Source organism: Tenrec ecaudatus, chromosome 3 (assembly GCF_050624435.1).
Source record: "Tenrec ecaudatus isolate mTenEca1 chromosome 3, mTenEca1.hap1, whole genome shotgun sequence".
In the NCBI taxonomy this organism is placed as follows: Eukaryota; Metazoa; Chordata; class Mammalia; order Afrosoricida; family Tenrecidae; genus Tenrec; species Tenrec ecaudatus.
The window spans coordinates 112,015,910-112,040,825 of record NC_134532.1 but is presented as its reverse complement, the minus strand read 5'-3'; the positions used below and the strand labels follow the sequence as shown (position 1 = coordinate 112,040,825).

Sequence of the window (24,916 nt, the reverse complement as noted above, 5' to 3'; positions counted from 1 at the left end):
TTAATTAAAAAACCAAAACTGAACAGTAGCCAAGTAAAACAGACAAAAACCTCAATAAAAAAATCCCAAAATATTATAAACTAGAACAAATTTAAATGGCTCATAAGGGAGATCAAATGACAGGGTGCTCAATTTTAACCTAAGTGAATCTGCGACAATCTACTTTCCAATGCATTCTACGTGCTAGCAAGACTATTCACAACCCTGGTCCATGGAAAAAGGGGATTCACCAGGAGCTTGTCCCATGTGTATTTCCCTTTTGCTTTTTAAAACAATGGAAAAAGCTTTAAAATGAGTCAAAAGGGGGATCAGGTGATAAGATATTACATTTTAACCTAAGTATGTCTGCTATCATTGACTTTGTGATGCTCTCTGTCTGATAACAAGGCTAGTCCCATCCCTCCACTATGACCAGAGAGGAGTCACCAGATGCTCAATCCATGTGCAGACCCTGCAAATGGATTCTGGACTTCCACTGTCACCCAGTCTTCTGCAATCCAGATACTCAGTTTAAGCTCTGAGTATCCCCTCCTTTCCCTCCTTTAGATTTTGATTATATTATTTACAATCCTTGGATCATACAGGCTGGTGTGCCTTTTCCATGTGGACTTAGTTGATGCCTCACTTATATGGCTGCTTGCTTGAAACCAAGCCTTTAAGACCCCCTACACTGTTCTTTCTGATAGTTGGGCACCATCTAGTTTCTTCACCACACTTTGCTATAGCACCTTTGTCTTCAGTGATCTCTTCACGAAGGCGGGTTTAAAGCAGGGCCATGTCATAAGAATTATTGTTCTTAGATTAGGGCTAGCATTAAGTGCAAGACTGGAATTCATTCATGTATTTGTGATTTATATGTCTTTGATTCACATTAAAGGTACCATTGTCATTTTTTGTTAGCGAACATTATCAATCAATCCCTGGGATATCACTGCTGCTGCCATTAAATCAATGCTGACTCATAGTGACCCTATAGGGCAGGGTAGAACGGACCCTCCCACAGATTTTTAAAATCCCCTCACATGAGCTGTGAACTCATGAGTTCATAATTATTATAAAACTCATTGCATTTTAAATTATTATAATGATAATAAATAATTATATTATTACAAATTAAATTAATTAGTTAAATTATAGAATTCATATTTTGAACAAAGTCATCAAAGTTTCAGAAATGATTGCACTTTGTTTCTAATTTAAAACAATGAAACATGAGACACATGCCAACTTTAATGTTGAATTGGAAGCTTGCATTTAATAAAGGTCAGGACTTTCACCAATCTCAGGTGAAAAAATTAGCCGGCTAGGGGATGCACTCAAACTCATTTACCTGGAAGGAAAGTCCTGCCTTTAGAGGGTACAGCGGAACCATTAACGGAGACGACCAGGCACTCATTGCCTTTTCACCCTGCACATTCCTCTTGTTTTAAATGCTAACCATTCAGGTCTTGAGCCTCTTAATGTTCAGTGAATGCTTGTTCTTGCACCCATTTCTTTATGCTGGGGGTTTCTTTGGCTTTGGTTTCAAGGGGCAATTCCCAGTGTGCTTTGTTAGGCAACCATGCAAAATCGGAACCTAGCTTCCAGTGAGTGGCCCATCTCACACCACCCAAGTCTCCACAGCACTGAGTTCCCAAGCCAACAAACACAAACACAGTAGGGGATACCCAACACTGGCCGTTCCTTCTTAACCTTTTCTGTTGTTGCTAAGTGCTCTCAAATAGATTTCAACTCAGAGACCCCACATGTTTCAGAATAAAAGCGTGCACCAGAAGCCTCTCTTGGTTCACCAGTCTTTTCTGCAGTGGTGCCACAGGGGGTTTCCAACTGCCTACTTTTAGGTTTGTAGCTGAGAGAAAGCTGTTTGCCCCACCCAGAGGCCTAAGATGTTGCCATAACACCAAGCTAAAATTTCCTAAGCAGGCGTGTTAATGGCGCAAACATCCCTAAGCTTCTGGTGGGACAGTGTTTATGTGCTCAATGACTAACCAACAGGTCAGAGGTTGGAATCCACAAGCTGCTCCAAGGGAGAAAGAGGAGGCGATCTGCTTCTTAAAGACCTGCCGTCTCAGGAGCCCCACGGAGCAGCTCTATTCTGTCCTATGGGACCACTGTGATTTTGGTTTGGTTTCGGTTTGGGTTTTGAATGTTTGGTCCGTTTTCTGTCCTGCTCTTGAGTACCGGATAATAATTGATTTCTATCATTGGTTGGCATTGTTAGGAAAGGGACAGAAACAGTTCTGCTAGCAAATCATTTGCTCTTATTTAAGTGGCCTCCAGTTTTCTCACCATGATAAAGATTCTGCTGACAACACTGGCCGTGCAGGCAGGCTTGGACAGTAAGTGTTCCTTTATTCATCAGTCATAAATAAACAACAAATTACCCAACAAAGCCTCTCCAGTGTTGCCCGTGGGCTCTGCCAACCCAGGGAGCTCTTTCTCACACCCGAGCAGTGTGGGGAGAGAACGGACAGGCCTTCTGCTGGAAGCCCGTCAAATGGAGAAAGTAGGCCACTCGGTGCCGCATGGTTCTCAGCGCAGGCTGCCGCTGGAAGCACCCTGGTTTGTTCTTGTCAGGACCAGTCGCTGCCACCTCAGGTCACACTGCTAGTGCGTCTGTGGGTATTAGAGAGAAGTCTGAGAAGCCTTGGTAGGTGGCCTGGGACAAGCAGGATGGAGCTCAGAAGACATTGGCTACCAGCTCCCTCTGTATTGTGAAGCTCCTCTTTGTGGGCTTGAGTTCTTTGGGGACAGCAGGAATGATTCTTTGGTGTTATTCCTTCCCTTCCTTCCAATGGACTGGAAATATTTTAATTGTGCGCTCAAAATTGCAGCAGTAAGCCAGCCTGGCCCAGGCTGGTTTTGTTCTCAAGGCCACTGCCTTTATTTATCTACTTGTTTATTTATTTATGTTTCCTTCTTTAAAATGACATTGCTTTCCTCTCAACCCCCAAAGTTGTAACCTTTGCCTCTAGGATGAAAAAAGTAAGAGGATCTTACCTTTGTTATGTACGAAGTCTTCTCAGAGATGACACGCCCGGTCATGGTTTCTTCTAAATCTAAATCAGGAAAGACATAACCGAAAGGGTGAAGACAAAGCAGGAAGGCCACCTGAGATTTTTCAGTTACTGCTTTACCGAGCCAGGCTGGATTAGTGGGTTATGCAGCAGGCTGCCCACCTCAAGGTCAACATTCCAAACCCAGAAGGTTGAGGTGTCTGCTCCTGTAGAGATTTACAGCTATGGACATCACAGGGGCAGTTCTGCCCTGCCCTACCGGGTCCATGATAGGAGACAGAATCACCTCCATGGCAGCAAGGGGGCGGTCCTTTCTTTCAACCCTCCCACACCTCCGGTACAAGACACACAGAGGTCACGGTGACCAGGCTCAGGGGCAGGCAAGTGGTGGTGGCATCTTGGAAGGCTGTGAACTGACCTGTTAGGACGTCATCGAGTTGTTCCACCATGAATTTTGCGTCTTCTTCAGTGAAGCACATTGGGGGCTTTATTTTGAGCACATTTCTATGAGGTCCATCGGCGCTGAGAAGTACTTGTTTCTCTTTCATCCTAAGGAGTGCCGAAAAGGCAAGCGCCCACAAAGGCTAGTTATTCAAGGGCAACGTGAGCCAAGAAGCGAGGGGTTCTGCATGCAGGAAACACACTTTTAAAGCTAGAATGTCCCCGTGTTTGGATGTGGGAGGAAGTCAAACAGGGGTTTCAAGTGGCTGGACCTTGGCATGGGGTGGATTTACTTGTAGATGACGTGCTGAGCCTCGGCGGTGGCAGGGGTCCGTTTCTGCTGGTCCTTCACTAAGTCAATCCCAACAAATAGGCCAATGCCCCTGAGGGTGGGGAAAAAAACACTCAGCAAATGCTCTAGGTAGCTCTGCGCTGTTCACAAACACAACAGAATTAGCACTCTCCCCAAGTTTCTAGAACGCTTGTGGCATAGCGATTTAGGAGTTAGAATGCGAAACTCAAGGTCAGTAGTTCAAACACACCAGCCGCTCCTTGGGGAGAAAGCTGAGACCTGGCACTCCCGTCAAGATTACAGCAGCCTCGGAAGCCACAAGGGCAAGTGTACTCTGTTCTCTACAGGGGTAGTATGAGGCAGAATTGACTGAATGGCAGTGAGTTTGGCTTTAGTCACCAAATTTCAGTTTTATTTGGAGCCAGCTGCGATGTCCTTTGGGGATAATTGTAATTGATTCTGACCAAGTCAAGATACCGGCTCTGTGTTCGCAGTTCTTTCTTGTTTTGAAACGAGTCCTTTGCCATCCAGGTCTCGTTTATTGTTTCTCATGTAATTCTAGAAGAAAGTGCGTTAGCGGTCTGCCGCTTAGTAAGCAACTCCGAATAAAACCCAGACCAAAGCACTGCAGCTCCTAGAAACCTGTCGAACCGAGTAGAGCCGCCTCTGGGGGTTCCTGAGGCTGTGACTCTTCCCAGGGGTGCCAAGCCTCCTCTGCCTGCCTCCCTCCTTGGGATAAGGGGACAATGTCTATTCACATTTTGGAGGGGGAAAAAAATCCAGTATTCCAGGTGACCACTTAAAACTTCTCTAAACTTTTTATGATGCCGCAGGCGGCGGTTTACAAAGTTGATCATTGTTTTACGCTCAACAATTTATACTCTGCTGCTTGACTTCATCTCCTCCAATGCCCTCCAGGTAACATTGCTTCTCCCATCCCCGTGTTTTCTGTTTGCATTCTCCCTTCTCTTCCAGCCCCCTGGATTCGGTCCTTGGGTAGTGGTTCGATGGTTAATTGTTCTTACGGAGCGGTCAGTTGTAGACCCGACAGGAAGGGGCCATCATCTCGGGGCTCCCTCAGTCTTTATTCGCCAGTAAGTCTGGTCTCTTTTATGATTTTGCGTTCTGCTCCACATGAAAATAAATTTAAACAGACTATTTAGAATCACTCTATGCTTCTCTTTCAATCTTTTGGGTGAGCAAATGATTCTAGTTTGCTTGTTTATTCGTTTATTCAAATAAAGGTATAGAAACTAGGCAGGAGATAGCCTCAGATGTTAAGAGTGATATGGGAGTTCTGGATTTTGAATGACTTGGGGTTTTATACACTTTTTGGAGTGACTTTTAGATTTACTTGTATATAATTGATTTTAGATCCAGTAGGTAAACTAAGCTATGCTCATTTTGGAAAAACGGATCACTACATAATGACAACATGATGAACATACCTGATATCTCCTATCAAAGTATGTTTAGCTTTCTGTTCTTTCAGTAACTCAATAAGGTAATTCCCTACTCTGGTAGCATTTCCTTGAAGGTCTTCATTTTCAATTATATCCAAGACAGTCAGACCCACAACACATGACACGGGATTTCCTCCATACTATAGGAAAATATGAAGAAGAAACATAAAGGTAGATTTAATAACATTACCTCATCCATGAAAAGTTTGACTCAGATATAACCAATATGTGAAGATGCAATTTCAAGACCATGTTCTCTTGTGGCATTCATTTCTTAACTTTAAAATGTAGCATGGTTTATCATTCAGGATTGAGTACAAGTTCATTCCAAATTCTCCTCTCCATGCTGCATGACTAGTGTGAGGGCCTCTTGGGGGAATGCATTAGTTCATTTGCAACAGCAACACAATCAGTGTGTTGGGAATGAAGGATGGTGGCATGTGGGTCAATAAGAGAAACACAGATTTCAGTTCTTGGAGAATTTAGTAAAACCCAGGAAGCAATTACATTTGCTTCAAGTAATTTATATACTTAGACTCAAATTCTGTGCTGATTGCAACAGACCTTACAATGCAGACTGTAATAATTTCCCCAAGTTTAAAGAGCATGGTTTTGAATGGTTAAAAGCAAGGAGATAAAATGTTTCCTAAAGATAACCCACCAGTATCTCTTTTGGGAGCCATATAATATTTATAGTAGTGACTCTTCTAAATATCTTAAAGGTGTTTTGAGAGGTTAAATTTGTCTGATAAAAAAACACACAAAGAGGTTCTAGCACCTGCAAATGAAATATATTCTCAAGAGATAAGCCAGGAAGCCATCTATCATATCCCTCTCCCCCTCCACTGTTATCAAGTCAACCCAATAGAGAGTTTCCAAGACTGTAAATCTTTATAGAAGCAGAAAGCCTCATCTTTTTCTTGAAGAGCAACTGGTGGGTTTGAACTTGTGCCCTTACAGCTAACAATCTCTCCCTTACCTCATTGTACCAACAAATGTCCTTCCAATGATCAAAGAACCATTTATAAGAGTTTTTAGCAAGTGGGAGTGCACACAGGGACTAATCCAGGGAGAATTATACTAGACAGAATGAAATTTGTTTAGATCAAAGTTTGGCTGGGGTTCTGAAGTAACCACATGGAACTTTATGTTCAGCACATTGACAGAAAGTGGAGGAACATACATCATTTGTTTTCCTTTTCACCTTAAAGTCAGAGACTCAAATTTACCGTATTAAAATATTCCATTCCTGAGCTACTGAAGGCTTCTGCGATTTCTTTGGTTGTTACCACGCATGCCATCGGGTGGCCATTGCCCATTGGTTTTCCCATAGTGACGATGTCAGGTACAAAGTCTTCACCGCACATCTGGAAGCCCCAGAAATGTTTCCCAACTCGGCCAAAGCCCACTTGAACTTCATCAGCTATAAACACACCCCCTGCTCCATGTACGTATCTGAAAAGCAATGGAGAAATCTAACATTTTCAGGTCACTGAAAGTCCACTACTTAAAAGGAGTTTAATTTGTAGCCTGTAAACTGTTAAAAATATTTTTATCTCCAAAACTCACAATGCAATCTATGTGATGTCATTGATTTTCCACATCATTACGCAGTTTCTACATTAGGTATGTCCCACATTACGCGGCTTTGTGCTGCTAAACGTAAACTGTGTCGTCTTTTACAAGGGAAGAGAAAGAATTGAACAAGATGTCAGTTTTAGCAGGACCATTTTGCAATTATTTACTAATTATTAAAGCTTGGGTCCTAGCCAATTGGAGGTGACACCAGTCGGAAGGCTGGAGCAGAGTCCTGCAGTCCCTCTGGGACGAAGAGCTCTGCTTTAGAGTTGACCTTGAAGCGTGATGACCCTCTGTGTGTCAGTCAGGCTTCACTCCATAGGATTTTCAAGAGTTGGTTCTTGGAAAATAGATCAGGAGCCCTTTCTCTGGAGGGGTCTCTGGGGACGTTCCAACTTCCAACCTCTTGTAGCAGGCAAGCAAGTTAACCCATTTTCACCACCCAGCAACTCCACGGGCCCAGTTATAAAGCCTTCATTTGCTACATCAGGGATAGGAGGAGGCATTTCTAAAATGCAGGAGTGATTATTGCCAGTGAATCTGGAAGTATCCCACTATTTTAAAAACCAGGTGGCCCTATTCAAGTGTACCTGTCTCGGTTTTCAGTAGGGGAAAAAAGAAACAAACAAACTCCCCCCCAAAACTCTCATGGTGCCCTCCCACGTACGTACTTTGCCACTTTCTGGAAGTAGCCTGCTGGAGGGATTATTTGTCCGCCACAACTCTGCATGGACTCAGCGATAAAGGCAGCAATCTATGTAAGAGAAGATGGGGTCAGTGTCCATTAGGCCCCCTTCTGCCCACGAAAACAGAGGATTCCTTAGAGAGCAGAGGGTTTAAAAACCAGTCAGTCATAGACCAGTGGCAAATTACACGTAGGTCTTCGATTAAAGAGACATGATGAAAGAAGAGAGGAGTGGTCTATGAGGGAAAGGCTAGTGGTCCGAAGCACTTGTTTCTGAAACGGTAGAGAATCCAAGAAACCCCCATGAGAAATGGAGATGAAGGCGAGAGGTTGCTTTTCATTTCTCCCCAGTGAGTTTCAACGCAATACTTCATTAAACCAAACACCAAACGCCCTGTCAATTTGAGTCAATTCTGGTGCATGGTAACCCTGCAGAGGGCTTTCGCAGATAACTTATCTTTCCCCTGCGGAGTGGCTGGTGGGTTGGCACCGCCGACCTCGCAGTCAGCAGCCCAATGCCTAATCACCAAGATTTCTTTCAGAGAACTAAATAAGAGTGACATGATGACTTGTCTTGGATAGGAACTTTTAGAAAAACGACCCAGATTCCAACAGGTGCCTGCTTTCTTAGACTGGAGAAGGAGGATTGCGTGAGGCTATGTTTTGCATTAAGGAAATGGAAGGATGTGGCCAAAGATGACACTTATTATGCAGACTTTCAAGTTCTTGGTCTGAACCAGAACAGAATTGGGAAGTTTCACAAAGGGTGACCTGTAGGTTTAGAAAGTAGATACTGTTGAAATGAGAAGAGAAAGCTCAGCCAGCATAGGAGAAAAGAATTCAGTGGGGCTAAAGTTCTAGTCCTCTGACCACACTGGATAAAACAGTATTACTTGGGTTGTCCTTCACTGTTAAATTATTCAGTTTACTTTATCTGTAACATTAATCTATTAGGCTAAAGAGATTTCTGCTGTGCAGTGTCATAACCTTACAAGTCCATTTAATACTTTGAAGAATCCATCTTCTATTTGTGCGTTGTTTTTAAGATTTGTTAACAATACTGACGCACCTACTGTCACCCAGTCGATTCCAACTCATCGTGAGTTTATAGGATAGAGAAGAGCTGGCCCTTTGAGATTTCAAGGCTGTACATGTTTTGGGAAGTAGAAAACCTTATCTTTCTTCCTGGGATGGAGTTCAAATGGCTGAACGTGCATAACCCACGCTGCCCCCATGGCTCCTAAAGGGGCAGCGTCAGTCCCAAACTGTTGAATGCTAATGATCCCAGAAAATGACTCCAATTCTCTTTTGGGAGCATAAGTCTAGTATGAAGTTCCCCATGATGAGCAACACTTTAAAACTCAAACCAGACTCACTGCCCTCCAGTGGCACGTGACTCATAGCAACCCTTAAACAGAGCGGAATCATCCCTGTGGTTTTCCAAGACCGCTACTCTTTCTGGGAGTAGAAAACGTCATCTTTCTGCCATGGTGGTTTTGAACTGCTGATCTTGCAATAAGAAGCTCAATGTGTAGCCCACTATGCCACCATTTCTTGCTCTTTTTCTTCCTATGCATAGCTATATTGCACAGGAAGCTATAAAAATTGAATGGGAGGAAAAACAAGAAAAATGAGAATACAAATGATGCTCCAGACAACAAGACAATAATATGTAAATTCACTGGAAAAAGAAAAGGCCCAAATTTTATCTCAATGAAGGGTCTTTTTATTGATACTTGTAAGCCATACACCCGTTTAAAGGTAATGAATGTGCTAGCATGCATTAGAACTCCACATACAAAATCTCAAAATGACTGAGAAATAGGGTAGAGATGGAGAAAACGGAAGCTCCTTCTGTTCTCAAAGATTTGGGTTCTGTCTTAGAAGTTTACGTGCACATTGGAAGAATATCCCTCGGCCTTCACCTAACCAGGAGCAGAGCATCCCCAGGCTCCATGTTCAGTAAGGCTGAACTGGTTCAAGGAATGTCCCCAGGCTCTTGTGCAGGTCTGGAGTCAGGGCATGGGTGGGATTACCCACTAAAGGTAAGCATGAGCTTATTTGTGCTTACTTACTGGTCTATAGTGACCCATTCCACACGCTTTTCATTATAAAAGTGATGATGCCTATATGAAATTCTTCACTCCCAATTAGCAAGTAAGCTCAAGTAAGCTTGTGCTTACCTTGTTTAGTGGGTAATCCCACCCATGCCCTGATTCTAACAGGGATTATAAATTTGAAGAGATGTTGATTCTGTAGGAAGGTGCTGTGGAGTTGGCAGAGAGAAAGAAGGCAGCAATACTTAGAAACAGAATCTCTGATGTGGTGAAAAACAGTGAAATTGTTCACTACAGACTAGTAATGAAGCACAAGAACCCCTGGTCTTATTTTGCCTTATTACAACTTTCCTAAGGCTGTGACCCTGTCATACTGTTCCTCATATTGTGGTGACCCCCAACCATAAAATTATTTTCATTGCTACTTCATCACTGTAATTTTGCTACTGTTAGGAATCAGGCAACCCCCGTGAAAGGGTCATTTGAGCCCCAAGAGGGTCACGACCCACAGGTTGAGAACCTCTGCTTTATTAAGTAATGTGACACGAGGTCACTCTGCTTTTTCCTGTTACCATATTAACTCCTGATGCTTCTTTCTCAGTTGGCGTGGTCTGTCCTTGGGCCAGCCCTCTCATCATTCCCTTTCCCCGGGCCTTCTGGGTTAGAGCGCACCCCACGGAAGCTGTCAGAGGATGAAGTTCATGGAAAGGATCGAATGACTGCATTGTCAGAGTAAATCGAGGTAGACCTTTTAGAGGCATGACCATAGTAACGCTGCCCTTGGAACATAAACAGTCCCTGGTCATGAAGAGCAACCTGACTTGCCCCTCAATGCCGTGTCATCAGCCATCATTTTGAAATGAAGGAATTATCCTCTAGTCTCAACAAATTCTTCATCACTGTCACTTGCTGCACATGCAGTGTTTAAGTCATTGGGGAAAAAAGGTCTTTGTCTTAAGCTACACACTGTTCGTTACAGTAGTAGTAGTATTAAGGACACGAAAACAACTTATAAAGGTCCATTCTGACTCATAGCTGTAAATCTGTATAGGAACGCTTAGCCTCAGCCTTCTCCCAAGGAGGGGCTGGTGGACTTGAACCACTGACCTTGTCGTTAGCAGTCTAATGCTTATCCTACAGGGCCACCAGGTCTCCTTCTTGTACTAAAGTAAGGGTCAATAAGAACAGTACACAACTGTTCTGACTTAAGGACACAACAGTTAGGAATGGATCTCACCCATAACCCCGGGCCGACATGCATGAACCAGAGAAAACAAAGGGGCCTGAGATCTGGTCCTTTCTCAGATCTCCCATGTGTCACCGTCATTTCAATCCACTTGATAGGAAATGTGACGATCTTTCTGATGCTGTGAATACAAACCTTCCTTCCGCTGTCATGAGCATCCTGGATAATTTTCTTCACCTCATTTGCATAAGCAGTGGCTGGGTCGGCATAGTCTTCTCTGTATTTGCCTCTGTAAGTATCTGGATGTGGGGCCTGAACACAACAATGCAGGTTTGCTTTATTTGCCTGTTTGGCAACTGGATTAATTTAAAAAAAAAAAGAGGCATATTCCCATAAAGGCATATCAGAAAGGTGACTTTGGTTTGAGGTTAGTCTAAGGTCTTTTGCTATTCTTTTTCCTTAACATTTTTGAAAATGTCACATCAACAGCTACTTATGTGACTTAGACGCAGCCTTGTTAACTGTTGGGAATGAATCCAAACTGCTCTTCACAGTACAAAGAATTCAGTTCTTCACAGAATTCAAAAATGGACTCTTTGTTATTAGCTCCCTGTTTCCCCTAACCTCCCCTGCCATGTCCTCAAGAAACCATTAACACTAGGCATTTTCCCAATGATAATTACCTGAGGCCAGGTTTGAAAGTACTTACCACATGCACAAATTCTTTCTTAACATCTTTGCCAGTATGAAACTTATATGGACTGATGTCAATTAAAGATGACAGGTGACCATGATAAGCACTGAAAAGAAAAAGATCAGTGAACAAAATCACTCAAAGAAGGATGATTTGGGGGTACATGAAAATCAGATTGCATATCATGCAGTAAGAATCTCAACGTTGATGCCAGACTTGACTCTATTGGATCTAATATGATAAGAAGGGTTATTAATTTGCCCCATTTTCCCTATACATGTAATAAAACACATGAAAAGCAAAGTATGTGTCCTTACAAAAAATTTCTTCTTAGAAAAAGCAAAGGCGACTCACCCACTCACTCACTCACTCACTCACCCATCCACTCACTCACCCACCCACTCACTCACTCACCCACCCACTCACTCACCCACCCACTCACTCACACATCCACCCACTCACTACAAAAAAAAAAAAAAAGAAAAAGAAAAGGCAACTAATCTCTTTGGATTATGTTAGAACTGATAAATTGAATTTTCTAAATATGAAAGGAGTATTTTTATAGTGATGAAAGTGTCATATGTTTAAATGTATTTGATAGTTATATTCCAATACATTTAAAAGACAACTTTATATTGCAGGATGGTGTGGGAGAGCACATTTTCTTAATATGGCTCTTCCATACATGTCTCTGTAATTCCTACCAAATGATTGGGTGGGAGCATGAAATAAGATGTGTGTACCACCAATAGAAGGGCTCGGTCCATTTTAGTCATCACTTCCCTGGTTATAAGAATGAGCTGTCAAGGGGTGGATAATAAAGAGTGTGGACCTGAAAAATAAATTAAAAAAAAGAATGAGCTGTCTTGGCAGGAAGAACAAAAAATCTCGGGACCATTGGAAGAAGAGCTAGCAGTGCAGCTCATTTGAGATCTGTTTGCTGTCCAAAGTGGCTGAGCCCAGAGGCCAGGGCAAGAAGGGAGCAGCACTGAGACTTTGAGACTCTGAGGTAGAACAGTGGACTGGCTTCCTGACCCATAGAGGCAGAGACCAAGGGGCCATGTGGCTGAGAGCCTGAAGATCAGAGAAAGTGGCATAGGAGAGGGCTCTGGTGATGCATTGGACTGTTCACCACAAAGTCAGTAGTTCAAAACCACCAGCCGCTCCAAGGGTTAGAAAGACAAGGCTTTCTACATCCATAAATAGTTACAGTACTGGAAACCCAGAAGGGCAGACTACCTGTCTTGTAGGGTCACTATGGGTCAGAAATGACTGGTTGAGGGGAGATGATGCTGGAGCATTCAATTACTGTATTCTTACTCGTAACGAATCCTGGCTTGTGGTAGCCTTTAGCTCCCCTAGTAAGCCCAAAAGATTGTGAATTTTGTTTAATTTCTACATGGCCATGGCAATGAATTATCAAACTCCGCAGAGAAGTAGATAGAGTGACTTAGGAGCAATGTTTGATGTCAGAGCAGGTAAAGAAAGATGGAGGGTGGAGGCATGTCTGACCTCTGCCTCGTGTCAAGGGGCAGCCAGAGGGGTCAGGTATGCCCCACCCCCATGCTGTTTACACAAATGGGCATGTGTTTCTGTAGGGGTGATCTCTAAAGGATGTCCAATTGTAAATGTTGGGCAAATATTGGTTGGGAAGGAACAGGAGTCTTTTCGAGAAAAACAAAGATTGAGTGGTAATCAAGCGATGTGATGTTCCCTTTTCGGGGGCGGGGGTCTAAATGGGAAATTATGAAAGGTGAAGGTCAGAGAGGGTGCTTCCCTACCAGAGATGGAGCGATACTAACTGTCACAGTAACCGGGATAACTGGGTGTGGGACAAGAACCCAGAGATCACTGGGCGAGAAGGAGCGCTCAGGGTCCGCATAATTGTTAATCAAGCGAACTCCAGGTGGATTCAATACGAGCAGGTCTCTAGGTAGCAGAGGGAAACACAGAAGAACATCTTTGCGATCTAGCGAGAGCCACAGTAACACAGCTTTGAAAACCAACCGTACCCGAATTCTCCTTATCAGATTTCATTAAAATCAAAGATTGCTTTTTGCAGGGTCTCATGCACACAGTTGAAAGACACATGATAAGACTTGGATAAAGAGACTTCAATTGTCTCAGACTCAGAAGGAGTAGAACCTAAAATTAGGGGTGGTTCTGAGTTCTGGATGCAAATTATGACTACTCGGGAATGTGAGAACATCTGCTCTTCCCCGAGGCCTGGAGAAGTGATGTCCAATTAGTCCGGGGTGAGCCTGGACACTGGCATGTTAGAAAAATGTCCCCAGTGAATTCCACATTCGAGTCCAGGCAGAGATCTTTGGATCCAGGATATAAAAGCAAATATACACGCACCTACACACATGGGAATCCTGAAAACTGGGCACAGAAAACAAAGGTCTAATTCTCAGAAGAGAAATCACAAATGCACAATAAATACATAAAAAGATACCCAAACTCTTCATTAAAAAGCTAGAAATTAGGACAATAAGAGATAACATTTTAGCTCAATTAGACTGGCACAAATTAGAAAGCTGGATAATTTAAAATTGGGGGGAGTATATATGACAGTGGTTCTCAACCTGTGGGTCACAAGCCCTTTGGGGGTAGAAAGACCCTTTCACAGGGGTTGCCTAACACCACTGGAAAACACATAGATATTTCACAATATATAACTAAATATTATTTTGTGATTAATTACTATGCTTTAATTATGTTCAATTTATAGCAATCAAAATATATCCTTCATATCACATATTTACATTATGATTCATGACAGTAGCAAAATTACAGTTATGAAATAGCAACGAAAACAATTTTATGGTTGGGGTTCACCACAACATGAGGAACTGGATTAAAGGCTCGAGGCTTAAGGACGGTTGAGAACCACTGACAGAGAACAATGAGAACATTCCTGCAATGTAGATCACTACTACGACCTGAAAACCCTGGAGGATGTGCCATGCAAGTCATAGCCGCCCTGTTCATCATGTGATTGTCCCTGATATACGGACCTGTCTAGTGAGCATTTGAAGTGCAGCCAGTCTGTACTAGGATGTACTATCATTGTACAGTACACTCCAGATTTCAAAAAAGACAAGAACACCAAACATCTCCCAATTTTGTAAAACAACACACAAATTGCTCTATACTAAAGATGAGCGGATAGGTGCAAGTTTACTTTGTGCCTAGGGTCGTCTAGGGGCCACTGATGGCGTAGGGCTTGCCTGTTTGGATGCGAGCTGCAAACTGCTCAGTGGGAGCGAGGCAGGGCTGTTGACTTTCATCACAGGAGCAGGTCGACCCTGTCGTGTCGGGTCGCTACGAGAAAGCATGGAATCGACGGTAGTGAGTGCAGGGTAACCTGCTCCTCATCCGGGGCAGCAGAGGGGCATTAGCCTGGAGGGTTTTCCAGACTGTAAGCAGGCACAGAGTAACAAGGTAAGCATGCTTGCCTTTAGCTGCTAATGGGTAGTGAAGTTTCACCTGGCTTGGTAAGCACATCAAATACTTGCTTACTCTGCTTATTGGGTAAAGGGATTGTACATTCATGGAGGTGTGGAATCCATTGTTGGAGAGAGACCTATGCCAGCCATATCCAGAAGCAGAATCTTGGATGGGGTGGAAAAAAACACGAAATTGTTCACTACAGATTAGCAAGGAAGCCAGTGCTCATCTTACTTATTGGAAACTCCACCCTAGGCTGCAAACATTATGGAAGCAAAATTACCAAATCTTTCTGTGGCACTGCCAGGCGGGCTTGAACCACCAACCTTCAGGCTAGAGTAGTCCATGGCAAACGATCTACAATATCCTGGGAGCTAATGCCAACATGGGAGCTCTCAAGAAAGAGAGAAAGGCAGTGCGGTTGGAGTCAGAGGAGACGAAGCTGGAAGCACCATTCAGAACGCTGGGAGTTTTGCAGCTAGAAGGGCGCCACCAGTCACCAATCACTAGCCGCCGCTAGAAGCTGGAACATGCGAGGAATGGCTTCTTTTCTAGAACCTCCTAATTCCTTGGTTTTAGAGCAGTGAGACAAAGGCTTCACCCAGTACACAACAGGAGAGGGGCCTCTAAAGGAATGGAGACCCAAATTTGATTCAATCCTGTATCTGCCGTCAGTGAGGGAGTGGAGTCAGGGGAGAATGAGGGGTACAACGACCTCCCTAGTCAAGATGGAAACTGCCAGGCTTCCTGTCGCTTTCTAGTGGGAGGAAAGTGACATTCATTGGTTTACAATCCCAGATAAGCTCTAGAGAACCAAATAAAATGTGACAAATACATATTTGCAATGCCACCTCAGAGGCAACTGTCAATGGCCATAAAGGACGAAGTACTACATTCTACTTGACTGTTTTCTTAAACATTGGTTCTTAATGGTGACTTTTCAAAGTCTTGCTAGTGGAGAATCACAGTAGTGAAGTGGATACTTGGGCTGAGAAATGAATTGCATTTTATTTTGAAAAGCATTAGTTGATTAATTAATTATACACGGTAGGAGTCCACTTGAACGCTCGCTTTAAAGCCCTGATTTGTGTGCAGCTCATGAGACCACTCAGTACATCACCCATTATCAGGTTTTGAGAAAGAACTGACCACCCCGAGTCTAAGTTTAAACTGCTGTTGACATCCTTCCTCCCCAGACGTGCTTACGGTGTGAGTGTGCGTAGTGCCAATGCAACTATATCTTCAAAGAGTGTCTTGCATAGAAATCTCGCATCCAACACTTACTGTTCCAGGGTGATTACATCTTGGTGGCCTCGGTACTGCCGAGCCAGGCGTAAGGCTAAGTCATTGGCTTCAGATCTATTAAGATAACACATCAGAGAGGGGTCATGTGCCATAAATCCTTTACAAAATATTTCAACGTGCTTTTGAAAAGTTGTAAAGTAATGAATTGCAACCCCACTTCCCCCTACAGTGCGATCTCACTCACCAGTCTAGTAAACAATGTTCAATAAAGAATGAGATATTTTTAAATAAGGAACGAGATGTACAGATGTACATTTAGCCTAGTACGACTAAATGATACCGTCCATTTCAAAATTTAGCCCTGTGCAGCCCCATCTGGCTGGCGTTGACGATCTTTGAGAGCAGTGAGAAGCTTGTAGACTGGTCTCAATGGGAGGGCTCATTATTTTGGCTACCACACAACGTTGTATTGATCCACTGTTCGGTTAGTTTCCTAAGCTATCAAATGGAGGAGACCATTTTCCAATATGGCCCAGAGAGACAAAATATACTTTCCAGGCATAGAAGAAAATAAACCGCTGTAGAATGTTTGCTCTATGCCAGAAATGACGCTGAGGATTTTATTTGTTGTTATTCTCAAATCAACTCTGCTGGGCAAATAGCACCCCTTCTTTTCCATGGAGAAGGAAATAACCTTGGGTTAAGTGATCAGATAAAGGTCTCACTGCTCTTGAGAGACAGACCCAGTCTTCAGAGAATATGGCTTTGAGGACCATGTTCTTGTAACTCACCCAGGATCTCTGACCCATGGTCTTTAGCGGGCAGCACTGTTTGGGACTCGTCCTCTTTAACAGCATAGGATTCTTCAGAAGTGGTGACATATTATACATTTGATTTATTGAGGCTAAAACTCTAAGTTCCTAGGCTTTTGAATAAACCTAGAAACAGCAGTCTGGTGGTTAACCTGTGCATGGTACCCAACTTTTTATCACCATGGTTTATTTGGAAGAATATGCGGAAACATGCACTTCAGGATCCCTGGAGACGAGATACTTAGGTAGTAAGTTAAGTTCAATCTTAATTTTTCACCAAATAAAAAGGGAATGATCTTCTGTTCATAGATTTGCTTTTAAAACTGCTCATTGAAAACAGAAGAATAAATCACATATAATCAAACATTTAGAGAATTTCTAATAGCTAATTTTAATCCACACATATTTTTGAAATGCATTTTTATCTGTCTCTAGTTTTTTCTCTTGATAATGTTGCATTGCAAACTTTTCAACATGTCATTAGGTACGTGTTTTCAAAATCATACATTTTAATGTCTTTATAATATTTTATTGGATGAATATGAAAAAATTTGTATTTACAGAATATGAAAATTAGACAATATCTATTCCCTTGAATTTCTTCCTGTTTTCTTTTCCATTGGGGTGTGTGTGGGGGAGTTGGCAGGAAGGAGGGGGATATGCACAAATATCTAAGTACATAAGTAATCTTACAAAGTTACAACCTGTTTTGCAGTTCATTCATTCCTCACATTCCTCATTCAGCATTTGGAAGAACCATCTTCGCCCATAAAACTTTATCTACTTAGTCAATTGCCCAAAAAGATGAGCATTTTTGACTAGTTAGATTTTCTTAAGTAAATAGCAGATGTGACCATTTTGGCCAGGGTCACTACCTAAGTATCTTGTCTATGGGGGTACTGAAGGGCATGTTCCCCCATATTCCTCCAAATAAACCATAGTGCCACACACAGGTTAACCACCAGACTGCGGTACTAGGTTTATTCAAAAGCCTTGGGACAGATTATCTGCTCTCTGATCTAAAATAGAAACCAGAAATAAAATAGGAACCAGAAAGATCCGATCTCGGAGGTGTGGTATCTTAATAAATGGCAAAGATCTCAGAAAGTTTTTAGACATCTGTGTTCCACCAGGCCTCAGGAAGAGAGCTGTATGTGAGCCAACTTGACTTTGAGATTGGTGGGAAGGGGGATGGACAGGTAAGCCAGACACATACCCTGAGTTTGTAAAATAGCAAACACACAGTGTCTCCGGCAGGGTCGCTGAAAGGCGCTTGGCATACTCCACGATGCTGTCATGGAGGAACCGTGAGTTTGTGTTGAGCAATTCCATCTGTTTCGCAGCGGCTTTGACCACCTCGGGGTGACAATGTCCCACTGAAATGGAGGAGATGCAAGCCCAAGAAACACGTTACAGCCCCAGAGCCTGGGAAGCGAGGGGCATTCGGAAGCAGGGAAGGAAAGAGAGAAAGCAAACGGCCAAGCCTGGTGTGGTCCCCTCTACGGCTTTTGCTGTAATTTCTCCCTTTGGCTGACTGTCCATTACAGAAATTGCAGCCACCGACATTCCTGGGGCAGATATTAACAGACAGTCCATGTCTGCCGTGCTCCATCGACGTCTCTTCCCAGCTCAGCAGGGCCAGGACACTTACCATGAGCGACGTTGTTGATGCAGTCCAAGTACTGCTCGCCGTCCTCATCAAACATGAACTGCCCCTGGGCTCGCACTATTTTGATGGGATCCGCAGCAAAGAAAACCTTACAGGAGGGCCTAGAAAGGAAAGCACACAGTCTGTCCCAGTAGGATGGCTCAGTAATTTCCCTGCTCAAGAAAAGTCATCTCAATGGAAAGTTACAGATCCTTAGAGGGAAGGGAAAGCATTTGGGTGATGGGCCATTTTTTTCCTCCCCATATCAGCCCAGAACACTTGATCTTAATGCTCCATTCATGACACCCTTCCGATCTCTTCTGGTTGTTCTAGTTAGTTGGCCAGGATTTGATGACACTACTTATAGGCATGTACATCAAGTCTGTGTCAGTCCTAATGACCCACACAACTGACTAATTTTCCTGTGGGGAATCTGGTTGTATCAGGGAAAAAGGAAACAAAATCATAACACCATTTAATTCTCCTAAGAGTCCTATAAATATGAAGTTATTAGCACTCTCAGTTTCATAGGTGAGGGGGACACGGCACAGAAAGTGAACAAACTTGTGAAAGATCCACAGGAAGTTGAGAAAACCAAAAATTGAAGCTTTTTTCTTGTCATTGATTGAATTACCTTCTCCCCTGCCTCCTCGCTGCAATCTAATATGTAAAGAAATGCATGACTCTAAAGACTTAATTTACAAAGAAATGATTCGTACAAATTTTCTAGAAGACCAGGTCTATGGTTCAAAGTGGTACTCATCTTTCATCAATTGGATTTCCCATTTATAAAGTCATGAAGTTCAATTATTTATCTAAACCAGGGGTTGGCACACTGCAGTTCTCGAGCCGTATGTGATTCCTTGGATGCCTACATGTATCTGTGAAATAGACTTGACAAAAATTAAAGGGTATTATTCAGATAATGGTGATTTCATTTGTCTATAAAAATTAATGTACGACTCTCAAATAAATTTTAAATTGTCGTGAGGGACAAGAGTGTCTCTTCAGTCTCAAAAGCTAATAGACCCCTGATCTAAACTATTGATCCACTCTTTAGACCATACGACAAGATCTTTCATGACTTTTGGGCTATTTGGAAGAACCTATTGTTATTAGGAGCCTCCGCGGCAGTTCTGAGGCAGAGTGACTCAATGTACAACAGAGAGAAATAGTACCGGACCCTCTACCTTCCTCACGATTGATATGCTGAGCCATGGTTACAGCAACTATGTCAACCCATCCTGTCAAGCTGCCTCTCTACTTTACCAAGCAGGATGTATTTCTCCAGGGTCTGTTCTTTCCTGATACTAAGTCCAAAATGCATTAGTTGAAGTCTCACCATTGCTGCTTCTAGGCAGCTTTACAGCTGTGCTTCCAAGGAATATTTGTTTGTCCTTTTGGGAGCCCACACTGTGCCTTGGTGGCATGGTGGTTACTCAGCGTTTGGAAACCGCCGGCTGCTCTATGGGAGACAGGTGAAGTTTTCCATTCCCATAAAGAGTTACAGTTGGCAACCCCCACAGGCAGTTCCACCCTGTCTTACAGGGTTGCCATGAGTTGGCACTAATTCGAGTTTGGTTTTTGGCAGTCTCTTGTGCTTTCAATACTCTTTGCTAGCATCTCAGTTCAAATACATCCTTCTTCTCCGGTCTTCTACATCGTGTCCAACTTTCATGCACCTGTGGTGCCATGGAAAATACACGGCTTGCGTGAGGCACACTTTACTCCTCAATGTAACATTCCTTGCTTCACAACACTCTAAAGAGGTCTTGTGCTGCAGATTTATCCAAACGCAATGCATTGTTTGATCTCTTGACGGCTGCTTCCTTGAGCACTGATTGTGGAGCCAAGCAAGATGAAATTCTTGACATCTCCAACCTTTTCTCCATTTATTTGGTTATTACCAACTGGTCCAGTTGCGAGGATTTGGGTTTTCTTAACAGCGTGTTGTAATTCGTACTGAAATCTTCAATCCTTGTTCTTCAGCTGCATGTGCTTCAAGGCCTTCTCAATTTCAGCAAGCAAGGTTGTATCATTTACATATCACAGGTTGTTAAGCGTTCCCTTAATTCTGATGCCACATTCATTTAATCTAGCCTCTGTGATTAGCTCAGCATACAAATGGAATACACATGGTGTGAGGAATCGACCTTGACGCACACCTTTCCCGATCAGAAACCACGCAGCATTCCCTTGTTTGGTTGTGTGTGTGTGTGTGTGTTTTGGCACAACTGCCTATTGATCCAGGTACAAATTGTGCATGAGCACAATGACGTCTTCTGAAATTCCAGTTCTTCTCAAGGCTTTCCATAGTCTGTCATGATCCGTACAGCTAAATGTCTCAGCGTCGTTGACCAATCACCTAAGCACCCTATGGTTTGTTATTCCCCTTAGTATACAGCAGTCCATTCTATTTTGATATGGTCTTGATTTCCCCTCCACTTGGATGTTCGGCAGCTACACCATGCATTCCCTCTTTGAGCTTTGCAGTTGTCATCATATTAGAGAGAGAGAGAGAGAAATGAACAAGTATAATGTTGGGCAGAAGGGATGGGGAAAAGGAAGACCTATGAGGAAAGAGAAAACAAGCAAACTAACGCATAATTCAGTAAGAGCACGAGCACTCGCCACGGAATGCAGATGAGGATCAGTGCCTGGGGCTCTGTGAGAGCAAGCTGTACTGACTGCGCATGCATGGCTGGAGGTGGGCTAGCCACTCCTCAGATCAAAATCACAGGGGCGTGGGAGGAAGAAAATACAAAGGGAAGAAGTAAAAGAGGAAGAAGACAAATTTAAGTGAAGAGATAAGGAAAAAAGTGGCATCACACTGGCAATGGGGTTGGGGTTTTACTGGTGTATGGTGCAGTCTAGCCAGCAGATTATGTGAAGTTGTGTGGGGGTGGGACCATCACACACTCTCTGCCTGAAAATTGCTGGTGCAGCCCTGGGTGAGCCCCCGGCTGTTTCCCCGGTAAGAACACTGTTTGTAATCATTCAAAAGGGTCATTCACAGCTCTGACAGCCTCCTTATGCACCATTTTCATTCGTTTCCTATAACCTGTTCATGCTCTTCCTATAATTGTTATGTGATCTATTTATATATTTTTTCCTTTGAAGCTGAGTTGAACATCAATAGCCATTTTACTTGATTTTTCAGGTCTTTGTTGTAGAGCGCCTGGATATTATATTTGCCGAGCTTACCATCTTGGCCCCTCCCTTGCTGTCCCTTTATCAAGTATGGGTCCTTTTCCATGGTCTGGTCTCTCCTGAGAACATGTTCAAAATGAATGAGGCGAAGTCTTGACATGCATGGTTCTTTGGAGCATATTGGCTGTACTTCTTCCAAGACAGCCAGAATTCCCATAGGCAATCTTATGTTTTAAAATTGCCCAAGATTAGCTATTTTATGTTGATGCTGATGTTCAGTATCATCAGCCAAAATGAAAATAATATTTAATGAAAATTTTTATTGGTTCTAATTCAGCTGTTATTTTATACCTACAACAGCTGTTAGTTTATATCTATGAATTAGAATTTGAGGAAAATTCTTGGTTAAGAACACTGTAAGGCAGTGACATTTCTTAATAAGGCTTTTCTACCCAAGTCTCTGCAACTCCCACCAAATGATTGAACGGGACTATACAAATAGGGTGCATGGAACACTTATAGAGGGGATTGACTAGTTTAATTACGTGTCCCTACCCTACCCCACCCCATCCCACCACCTGCTTTAAGGAAGAATCATATTGGAAGCATCAGCATGGAAAGTAACCCCTAGGATCTTGGAAGAGACCTCTGCCTTTAGTGACAGAGACCACTGAGACCAAATGTATCAGATACTGTGGCATGACCACTCAGAGGAAGAGCGCCAAGGATCATCTCAGCTGACTCAAGACTATGGGACTATGTGGCAGACAGGCAGCTGGGCTCCTTGGCTCATGGAGGCAATGTCCAAGGGAAATATGGCTAAGAAGCTGAGAACTAGAGAGAGACTTGGCTACCATGTGGTGCAGAGACTGAGAACCAGAGAAAGATTCGGCTGCTAGCTAAGGAGACCAATCGTTTCAGACTTACTATTTGCTGATTAACTTCCCTGTTTTGAGTCTAGACCAACATTTGCCTGTCACTTTGCCATATTGCAGTGGCTTGTGTGTTGCTGTGATGCTGGAAGAGATGTCACTGGTATTTCAAATGCCAGTAGGGTCAGTCAAAGGGAATACAAAGAAAGAATTAGCTGTCTTCGTTAGAGGAAGTGGTCACTGAAAACCTTATGCATAACATGAAACATTGCCAGATACTGTAGGCCAAATCAGTAGAGAAAGAACATTGCCTGAGACCTTGAAGTACAATGCGAGATCTGTGATAGGATTATATCTATTTGCATTCAAGGAGGTCTACTTTCCGGTGAGTTCTTTCTGACCATTAACCGGCGATGTCATTAGACCCTCAGGCAGAATGTGTCTGAAAGTGGATGACTACCCTAGCCATCCAAGGGAAGAGTCCAGATTAACCTTTAGGGATTTACCCCAGAGTGCTCTTGAATCTGCCCTCTTGAGTCATTCACTGACTGTCTTGGTCCGAGGGTCCTGAAGCAATCGTAGAAGCTTTTCCATGAAGTGGTCATCCGGTGAACTCTCATATTAACTATGTAGTAAAGAGGAGAACTGCCCCCTAATGCAGAATATACTTGATGTAAATAGTGCTGGCTACTGATTTGGCATAATGGGTTATAACTGGGCTGTAAACCACAGGGTGAGCAGTTCAAAACCACAAGGAGCTCCTTGACAGAGATGAGACAATTGCTCCGATAAAGGCTTACAATGCCTTGGAAATCCTATAGACTCTATAGTATAGCAGCGGTTCTCAATCTGTGCGTGCAACCCCTTTGGGGTTGAATAACCCTTTCACAGGGGTCGCCTGATTCATAACAGTAGCAAAATGAGTTATGAAGTAACAATGAAAATAATTTTATGGTTGGCGGGGTCACCACAACATGAGGAACTGTATGAAAGGGTCCCGGTGTTAGGAAGCTTGAGAACCACTGGGGGGGTCTCTCTGAGTCACAAACCACTGGATGGCCAGGGTGTCACCGTCTCTACTTATGTACATCTAAACATATCTGTCATAGAGCACTAATTTGTTTATTACTCTCACTGGCTTGCTTCTGTGAAGTAGAATGTGATTCCTGCTTTCAGAGCCCAACCCAAACCCAAACTCACTGCCAACTAGTAGATACAGACTCTTACAACACCCAAGAACGGGGGAGAACTGCTCCTCTGAGCTTCCGAAATGTTAGCCATTAATAGGAGTAAAATGCTCTGTCTTTCTCCCGTGGATAGGCTGGTGATTTTGCACTACTGGCCTTATGGTTATCAGACGTGAGTGTAACCGCTCTATCAGCAAGTTATAAAAACACCAGAAGACTAGAGCCCAGGCTGAGCTGTATGTGCAGTCATGTGTGCTCATCGTTCTATTACCAAGCAGTTACCAACACAGGCAAAGCCAACGCAGCCAGCAGGGAACGTCCCGTTTTCAAACGGAGCGAGGGCATAGCGCTGGAGACCAAGCAGGTGGCTGCTAACTGGATCCCAGTCTTTCCCCACTGCAGATGGCCTCAAAGTTTCCCTATGGCCTGGCTTAACCTTTTACCCCTTAACCAAGCGTGCAAGAAGCCAAATTCACTTTAAACAAAACCTGTCATTCACAGTTTTGTTTTCACAGGATCTTCAAAAGCATTTCTATTCATAGTTTTCCAAAACTACGCATGGGAGTGAATGGGGAGCTCTTTTGCATCCCAGTACCCATGCTACCAGAATATTCTCCTCTTGGGCCAGAACATTTCATGGGTCAACTCGCTCCCAGTCACCGTGGCGGGCTGCCGACCCGGCTAGATCTGGGCTGTGGAGTGTTTCCCTGCCCTGCGGCCACCCAGTCGCTGCCCGAGGCTCCCCAGCGCTCCGCTGGGAAGCGGGCGGACGTGCAGCCTGCAGCCCAGGTGGCCCCAAGAGCAGCGGCGGCTAGCGCGCGCGCTGCAGGCTGGGAGCCGCCGGTGACTTTGACTCTGTGCGCGGTCTCCCGCAGCTTCTCTCTTGCCCCGACCCCAAGCTCCGCACCAGCTTCCCCCGCCCTCCCACCTGCTTGTCTTCCTGACGCCTTACCCGATATACTTTCTCCTCAGCGCCAAGGTGTCCTGTTTACTGTATAGCTCACACATGGTGACCGGGCTTCTGGGGGCTCCCAGGGGGTCTCCGGTCTCTGGCAATGCACCTGCTGCCCTCTCCTTCTCTGTCTTTTGAGCCCCTGGTCCTGAGCGCCAGAGATCAGGTATGGCATCTCCCACTA

General features: G+C 43.7%; 1 protein-coding gene across 1 annotated transcript; it reads right to left on the bottom strand.

Moving 5' to 3' along the window:
- Positions 1-1,303: 1,303 nt before the first annotated feature.
- Positions 1,304-24,788, bottom strand: ETNPPL (ethanolamine-phosphate phospho-lyase). The gene is made up of 13 exons (XM_075543536.1): positions 24,733-24,788; positions 18,575-18,693; positions 18,140-18,299; positions 16,151-16,225; positions 11,429-11,519; positions 10,915-11,031; positions 7,463-7,545; positions 6,443-6,668; positions 5,199-5,353; positions 3,752-3,841; positions 3,436-3,566; positions 3,001-3,059; positions 1,304-1,348 (listed from the first exon to the last, which is right to left on the bottom strand). The coding sequence occupies exons 1-13, from the start codon at positions 24,786-24,788 to the stop codon at positions 1,304-1,306; spliced, it is 1,407 nt and encodes a 468-aa protein (XP_075399651.1).
- Between the last annotated feature and the right edge of the window lie 128 nt (positions 24,789-24,916).